General features: G+C 34.4%; 3 protein-coding genes across 3 annotated transcripts; 2 read left to right on the top strand and 1 right to left on the bottom strand.

Moving 5' to 3' along the window:
• Nucleotides 1–2,015: 2,015 nt before the first annotated feature.
• Nucleotides 2,016–4,937, top strand: Fkbp39 (FK506-binding protein 39kD). Its single transcript, XM_078192306.1, has 4 exons — nt 2,016–2,269; nt 2,457–2,546; nt 2,958–3,867; nt 3,986–4,937. Exons 1-4 carry the CDS (start codon nt 2,260–2,262, stop codon nt 4,065–4,067), a joined length of 1,092 nt encoding a protein of 363 aa, XP_078048432.1. The 5' UTR covers nt 2,016–2,259; the 3' UTR covers nt 4,068–4,937.
• An 888-nt stretch (nt 4,938–5,825) lies between these two features.
• On the top strand, nt 5,826–6,830 carry Mrpl34 (mitochondrial ribosomal protein L34). Its single transcript, XM_078192307.1, has 2 exons — nt 5,826–6,436; nt 6,520–6,830. The coding sequence occupies exons 1-2, from the start codon at nt 6,396–6,398 to the stop codon at nt 6,734–6,736; spliced, it is 258 nt and encodes an 85-aa protein (XP_078048433.1). The 5' UTR covers nt 5,826–6,395; the 3' UTR covers nt 6,737–6,830.
• On the bottom strand, nt 6,754–8,702 carry LOC144475901 (pseudouridylate synthase RPUSD4, mitochondrial). Its single transcript, XM_078192304.1, has 5 exons — nt 8,599–8,702; nt 7,938–8,538; nt 7,705–7,876; nt 7,399–7,588; nt 6,754–7,336 (listed from the first exon to the last, which is right to left on the bottom strand). Exons 2-5 carry the CDS (start codon nt 8,203–8,205, stop codon nt 6,857–6,859), a joined length of 1,110 nt encoding a protein of 369 aa, XP_078048430.1. The 5' UTR covers nt 8,206–8,538; nt 8,599–8,702; the 3' UTR covers nt 6,754–6,856.
• Between the last annotated feature and the right edge of the window lie 34 nt (nt 8,703–8,736).

Raw genomic sequence — 8,736 nt, 5'->3', positions numbered from 1 at the left:
CCCAAGACACGTGCACGACCGAAGAGGGCGAAGGCCGGGAAGCGACGTGACAGTGCGAGCCATAAACTAATGACATATATATATATATATATATATTTATTTATTTATCTATCTACTTATTTACTTATTTATTCATTTATTTATATATTTATACTTACTTATTTACACATGTGCTCGTCGTACTTTCACCTATATGTACATTTATATATACACAAGTACCTGCAAATGATCTAGCAACAGAGATTGCCACAGATATCGATCATTATATATAATATGTTATTACTATTTTATGATCGATATTCATTTTAACTCTTATATATATTGCTTCTTAAATATTTTCGTTATTATTGTTATTAATACTTTTATACAAGAAACTTTTTACTGTTACATATATTTTATCTTCTATCTGTCAGCCACATTTACAATGACTGTGTTGATTATTGTTTATTACTACTTATTTATTTATCTATGTATAATTAGCGCCCGTGATTCGCGATGAAATTGTAATACCCCCGGGGGTATTCGTTGTAAGCCCGGGGGAATATTTATTGACATAAATCATGAGTAGCCATGAATTAGTTCTTCTTCGTTTTCCTTTTTAGATAAGACCCGCTGTTTCAATGCTTCGCTTCTTCTTTCAATTTCAGAATCTGATAACTCCTCGTCTTCCGATGAATCGAAACTCCCTAGCTTGATTCTTTCACGAGTTCTTTCAGATTCAACTTCGATCGATTCTGGTTCATAGATATGTCGTGTCTTTCTGTACACGTTTCTGTATTAGATTCTTTTTGCCTTTCTAAGCGTATTAATCTCCTTATACGTGGGTCATCCTCATTGCGTATCCTAACTTGTGACTGTGCGAGAGTATCCACAGATAGTTCACTTTCCTCGTAATGTTTGTGCGCTCGTCTTTCTAAAATATCTTCATCTTCCGATTCTTCTTCGCAATTAGCAGCTGGTGCATAATCAGGACGTTTTCCAGCAACGTAACGATGCACTTTCTTCGATTTACTTTCTTCATAGATAGCTCTCCTACAATAAAACAACAATTTCACAAAGATATTTCATAGATGTGTTCTCATAAAAAATCTTATATACGATCAAGAACGATTCTGATAAATTGTTTGTTAATCGCTATCATGCGAGAAATACTACAAATATAATTTAAAGATTATTAATCTGACATTTGCACTCTTGACCTTTATCATTTTTTACAGGCACAGCACCAGAGCAGTACTCTGGATCCCCATAGGTGCTGGTGCTAAAGAATTGTTCGTAACAAAGTAATCCATCATCGTGTTGATAACTTTTAATATGAACGTTACAAGAATACCAAAAAGCCTGAATAATTCATCGTATTTGCATGTATTCTGAATTCAACACCAAATCACCAAATTCACTGAGACCAAGTGACATACACTACGTACTACTGTATTCCCTTCACCCGTGTAGTAGGTCATAGAATAGGTAGCGTATATAGTGTACGCAACATAGATAATATCAGAGCTTTCAGCATCCTGTTCATTCGTGAAATTTCCACTTAAGACCAGTGCGTCTATTGGTCTCTTTCGTGTGACCAATTATGTCAAGGATTCTGCTCGAAATAAGGAGGCCTCGCACAAATAAGATTGGACGATTTCAATCAATTGTCAATTAAAATCCATTGGCATCATTCAATTCTATTTGTGATCGGTAATTCGCTCATTCTAACTTTCGTAAAAGAAATTCGTAATCAAGTCAGAATGCTGAGAGCTCGTATGTAACGAATTTCCACAATAGAATAATGGGTACTTGTTTTGACTCTCTATACCGACTAGCATATCCCCATCATTTTACTGCGTATTCAATCCGTATTGGATACTGTCTCAACAGTGAATCGTTAGCCAATCAGAACGATGAAAATTTCCATGCAGATCCTCGCTAATGGGATCAAGCTGCGGCCTCGAGGTGCGCAAGAGTAGGATGCATTACCATACATATCGTGCTCTGCGCAACGGTGTCAGTGTCCATACCGGTGTCATCATACGAACACAGGTGTATCAGGCTACAGATTTCTAAGTAGTTGTACACACATAGGATAGTTATTCATTGCAAGCGAGTTGGCGCGAGACAGTTAAGGAGTACCTGATTTGTATTGTTCGTTACACAAAAACCTCGTGTCACATATATCTCTGCTTCTACGAGTTTATAGATTTTGGATTTGATTTGTTAATACTTATACTTCGTTTGGGTAGAATCAAAATAATTATATCAGCCAAAATGTTCTGGGGTAAGTAAATAACTTATTCTAAACACGAATGATCGGCTATCTAAAATTTGCCGGCAAAGAATTGTTTTAGGATGGCGTCGCCATGTGGTCGTGGAAACCAATTGCATGCGTTTTTATCTCTTTTAAGAAATTATCAAACAAGGCGATATTCTAAAACTCACATTAATTTTCTAATTATCTTTTTTAGGCTTAATAATGGAACCGAACAAACGGTATACGCAAATCGTCGAAAAATCATTCCACGTGTCGATGGCGAGTTTAGACCTCACCGCAGCCGGTAAGTCTAGTGTGATAAATGATTTTATATCGAAAAAAGGGACTAAAATTGTTGTCTTTTCCAATCTTTGTTTTAATGTCAAACATTATAACACTAATATGCCTAATAATATAATTATCCGTATTCCCATATTTCTCTTGATTTCATAAATAGTGCCAGTCCTCTGATAGATGTATAGTTGTGTAATAACCATAGTGATGATTACTAATTTTATTTGATTTGAATTGAACCCTTAGAAAATCGCATGTCATGTTCCTATAATCTATAATATATTAACACGTAGTATTATGTTTTATACCGAAATGTTTGACATGCGATAACAACTACATTCGCGTTTATTATCTTTCTATAATCTGCGTATTACATTAGATTATTTTCAACTTATTTATAATAATTTTTCACTTCTTGCAGATGAAAATTTGGTGCAAGTAATGTTAGGTTACGACAATAGGAACTATTTACTTTGCAGTTTAAAAAAGGGTTCAACATGGCAAGTACCGCTGGATTTAAATTTTCAAGAAGGGACTAAAATCGCGTTCACATGTAACGGTCATGGTCATGTACATTTAACCGGTTATGTGATATCTGACGAAGACATGGATTTAGATGATCTGGAAGACGAAGAAGAGGAAGAAGAAGTACCACAATTGGTTGATAAAAAATCTAAGAGAAAAGCTACAGAATCATTGAAGAACGAGAATAATGCAAAGCGATTTAAACAAGTGATAGAAGCAGAATCTTCGGAGGATGAAGAAATAGACTTGGATGATAGTGATTCTGATGGTTCGGATAAAGAGGGTGAAGATTCTATAGTAAATCAGGAGGAGGAGGAAGAAGAAGACAGTGACGAAAGTGGAGATGACAATGAAGAGGAACAGGAAGAAGAACAAAACAAGTTAAGATCTCATCAAAAGGATAAAAAGAGTAAGCAGCAAGAAAAGAAGAAGGAAGATATAAATAAATTAGTAAATGGTAAAGATACGAAATTGGACCAGCAAAATAAACAAAAGAAGAATAAGGGGAAACAACAGCAATTGAATGAACAAAATGCTCAAAATAATTTGAAAAAAAGGCTAGTCGAAGGTGGAGTGCAAATAGAAGAGTTGAAACTAGGTAGTGGTATGCTGGCGAAAGCTGGAAGATTTGTATCTGTATACTACGTAGGTCGACTGAAGAATGGTAAGAAGTTCGACTCAACAACGCAAGGAGAAGGTTTTAAATTTAAATTGGGAAAGGGTGAAGTAATCAAAGGATGGGACATTGGTATCGCAGGAATGAAAATTGGAGGAAAGCGACGTATTACGATACCACCAGCTATGGCGTATGTATTTCTTTCTCAATTTTTTAAGTGAAACTACTCGACCAACTTCATTTATAATATTCATTAATAGGTGCATATGTTGTTTTTCTAATTGGTGATGTGTCATTGAATGTTGCAGGTATGGTACAAAGGGTTCACCTCCAGTTATTCCAGGCAACGCTACACTTGTATTTGAAGTTGAACTTAGAAATGTCCATTAAAAATTTACATATATTTTACTGGCTTGATGTCCCATTAAGTTATCTATAATGTATTTTGAAATAGTTTTCTTTAATTATTCAACTTGAAGATAATGCGACTTTTAATATATTTTATACTATACAATATCATTTAGATTCTTATAGTTCAAGCGTGATGTACGAATGTATTTGAACACAACGTAACTGATTATTAATTATGAGTATACATACAATTTCTGACAATTCTGAAACGATTTGTTAAGCATTGAATTAATAAATAGCGTTTACAAGTAAGATTGCACATAATTCCGTAATAAAAGTCAGAGACTTTTTTTAATTAAATAATAAATACGGTTTTGTTTGAGAAAAACAATTCTTAACTAAAACTTACAATTTTATCATGAATGTATAAAACCATAACTTCTTGCAAGTCCCGAATGAAAGTTTTAATTTCTCATTATTTCTAGTAGTTGTGTTTCATATTTATTAATAATGTTCTATGTCTTACATTAATTTACACTCAATTATCATTTGATTTAGATAAACCAAGAGAATACATATACAATTCGATAACGAAAAATTCTTCCAATTCTATTATATTATTGATTGAATTAAGTGGAGTAAATATGTGTAAACTGCGATCGATACTATAATACAGACAATTGTAATAAATATTATTACACAAGTTAGAATTACGTATGTGTCGTACACAAAACGATAAATGCTTATTAAAATTTATATTAACCATCTTCAATCAATCTTGGTATTAGACTGGTTTTTCTTCCAGGACAATGTACACACACCATTCGCGCATTCTTTCACTAATTGTGGTGGCTGCTCGTCCGGAGATGCATCCTTTTTATTTCTACTTTGCCACCATTTTAACAATATTGGTTGTATCAAAAAACCCCATATCACAAGTAATATAGGAATAGCCACACAAGGTATGCAGACCATTTTAAAATTGCAATGTGTACAGTCTGATCTGAAAGACAAACATCATGATTTTAGATATTGCATATTGATAAGCATTAGACTGAAAATATATACTTCTTTGAGTAATTGTAAATATTTTGAAGCTTACATCAAATTAAATACGTTTCTCCTTATTTGATAATATCACAAAAAGTAATATGAAAAGAATATAACACGTGTGGTGAAATAGAAATACAAGACAATGTACTTTCCGTAAAACTTTGTGTTATCTCTACCTTATCTCCTTATAACGATTGATGCTAGCGTAATATTGTTATCAAGTAGTAATCTTGAATTTGGTACTTGAATAGTGTGTAACTATAGCTTTTCGATTTGGTTCGGATTGTTCATAAAACTGGGCTGACAATGAGTACAGCTGACTGTCATCATTTTATTCCACATACGTATGTTAGTCGTGAATGCACACATAGATACACACATCCGTAGTGATACATCTGTTCTCTACATGCAGTAATGGGACCCACTGTTGTACGGTCTTCTTATTCCCTAAGCTGGCGTACACATCCCTACTATATTATTATGTATCCAATTAGCAGTGCAGTCTGTCTCAACAGTGAATTACCAGCCAGTCAGAGCAAAGAAAATTTCTACGTAGACCTCCACTAACGGATCAAGCTGTCGGCCTGAAGCTAGGCAGGAAGTAGGTTTCACTACTGTACATTGTATTGTAACTGATGGTATGTAATCTACCGATATGCGATGTATGGCATAGGCACCACTTTGGATCGTAGCTTGCTAAACAGTCGAAGCAGCCTGATTGGTTGACGATTCAATGCTAAGATATTGTTGGAAGGGGGTTCTCTTTTAGGGTTAGAAGCACTTCATAAAATCTGAAAATTGCGACATTTCACGTAGTGAAATTTTTGCCCACCCACGTCGACAACGCTTTTCCTTAAGGCTAGAATATAACTAACTTAACCTGAGTGCTTAAAAACTAACTATATTAATGACTAGTTATATTTATTCTAACCTAGTTACACTAGATAGCGCGTCGAGGCTACCCCTACAGTGGCAGAAACTAAAACCATACGTACAAGCAGAGCTCTCAGCATCCTGACTATTTCACAATTTTCTTGTTATAAAAGTAAGAGTGAGAGAATAACTTATGACAAATTGGATCTCATAGTGTGAAAAGGACTTTCATTAGCAATTCATTTGAATTGTCCAATCCCATTTTTGGGGACTTCTTTCCACCACGTGGATCAAATTCCGAGCAAAATCCCTGCGCGTAGGCGTAAAATCGTTTAATCAACGACACTTGCCGCTGTTAATCGTGGGGCGGTGTAATTGCTTTCGATATAAAGAGAGTATTTCCCTTTGAAATTCTAGAATTAATCATTAAATTGCTACAATATGCTGAGTAGATTATGTTCTACTGCTTATCAAATTCTTCCGTACGTAATCAAGTTGTCGATTTATTATTTGAACTGAGATTGTATTGTAGATATCCGTAAAAGAATGTTATATTTATTCGTAGGCGGCTCATATCACCGGGTCAACTAATTGGTTCACAGGCAGTAACAAACTTATGGAGTCTTACATTAAATAGGACAAAAATGCGCTATCACTTTCCTCATCCCAATGAACGTCGCCGTATAAAACGCCATGGATGGTTCGCCAGGATGGCAACGGCTAGTGGCAGGAAAATCCTTATGAGGAGAATATTGAGAGGCAGACATGTACTTAGTCACTAAAGATTATAGAATGGTAAATCATGTACCACGATTCGATTATTGGATATATCTTGTTTAATATGGAAGCGTAAAATAAAACGTTGATTTATTAGAATTTTGTTTTATTCGTGAAAGACAACTCTATTCATTCACTATCGAATAATTTAACCCAAGCTGACGGCACGTCCAATCGAAATGTGGCATTAATGGAGCATCAATCTTTAAATCTTCTCCCTTATTGTAGGATGGTAGATTTATAGATTTTAAATGAATATGATTGGGAATGATATGCTGTTGCGTTGATTCTATATCCAACAACGTATAGATGGTTCTGCCCAATGCTGGTGGCAAATCTGTGGATTTTAGAAAAGGGTCGATTCGAACATAAGTGTTCCCAATCCGCTGGATGCGTGATCCACATACATTATCTCCCAAAATTGGAGCATACAAAAATGTTGATGCGAAAAGCCTAATCGCGTGGTCTCTATTAGAGGATGCTTTTATTTTGAGCAAGGAACACGAGTTAGATGTAGAAGAGGTCAAAACTTTGTAGTCAAAGTTGAGGATTTTCATATCTCCTCTTTTAAATGAGTTGTTCGACCATGTCGTAACTATTACCGGCTAAAAAGAATAAACCAATGAAACATTGATACAACAAGAGAAATAACTATCGATAAATTTACCTTCTTCTTATTATTCTGTGGATTCCAAACCATTTTCAGTGCCAATCTTTCTCTTCCCGTTAATTGATTTGGTAAGTTGATTGTAACTGCCCAATAAGTATTTTTAAAGACGCTACCACGAAGTAAAGAACATTCTACGTTTCTCTCAACTTGTGGATTTGCAGCCAGTAGTGTAACACCAGTCATATATCTATTACACAGGAAAAAAGATAAATTTGTTGTGTTATGGAGAATGAAGTGTCGCAAAAGAGAAAAGTTGACAACATTTATAATAATTTTTTTCTCTATCAATTGATTCTTGTTTACCTTTCAGGTTTTCTGATTACAATTAGCTTAGAATAATTTAATTTCTCAGCAATATGTGGTAAAGCATCGTGTAATGTATAGTTTACATTATTTGGTATGAAATGTTTAGATCTTTGTATTTCTGTTCTCATATTAGGTATGCCATAAGGTATATTCAGAGCCACTAACCCAGCTATAAAAAAATATTGTATGTAATAGCATTGGAATTTTCCTTTCCTTTGTCGTAGACCTACCATAATTATAAATAACATTATGAACTAGATCGTTTGAAAATTCAGTTAATGATCTCCAGGGATGTATTTGTTTATAAGGGTGTATCACTGTTATTGGCTTCTTGTGGAAAATTTGTTGTACATAATATCTTCGAAAGGGTTTTTTACCAAAAGCATTCTTAGTTATGTATGAGCATATAACACTGCCTAACTTAAGCACAGAATTTTCCATTTTTACAGAACTGTTTGATTTTCCCTTCCCTCTCTCTCTCTCTCTGTCTTTATGCATACATATAAGTATATATATATAAAACTATAGATGAATATTGAAAATTAGAATATGTAAATCTATGTATATGTACACATATGTTTCAAAGGAACATGTAGGTTAAGAGGACGTTACAGATTTTCGTTCATTGTAAAAAGATCTGTACATAAGATCATTCAAATAAGAATAAACTTGTATTGCTTCTGTGGCTAATAATGTTCAACAGTTTGTCCATTGTTCACAGGGGAAAACAGGGAATTCAATTATCCACTAGTGTCCGTCCAGATTCACATGGATTACGCATCTCACACTCGCCTCCGTTCACTTGTATTGTATGATTATGTACATGCGTATCTATCAAAAGGTCAATGATTTTAATACAATGTAAATATTTAGTTGCGTTCATATGCATACATGTGCAATTGGTAACAAGCAGCGAGTCATAATTAACAATTGTATGCACGCATGTACATATGCATGTGTTATCCGTACTGTACGTAGTGACTAATGGCTAGCTCTTTGGACGAATGTCTGCTTTTATCGTGATATTAT

This window comes from Augochlora pura, chromosome 10, assembly GCF_028453695.1.
Source record: "Augochlora pura isolate Apur16 chromosome 10, APUR_v2.2.1, whole genome shotgun sequence".
Classification (NCBI taxonomy): domain Eukaryota; kingdom Metazoa; phylum Arthropoda; class Insecta; order Hymenoptera; family Halictidae; genus Augochlora; species Augochlora pura.
Note: the sequence above shows the minus strand (reverse complement) of the source record. Positions and strands in the feature narration are given on the sequence as shown.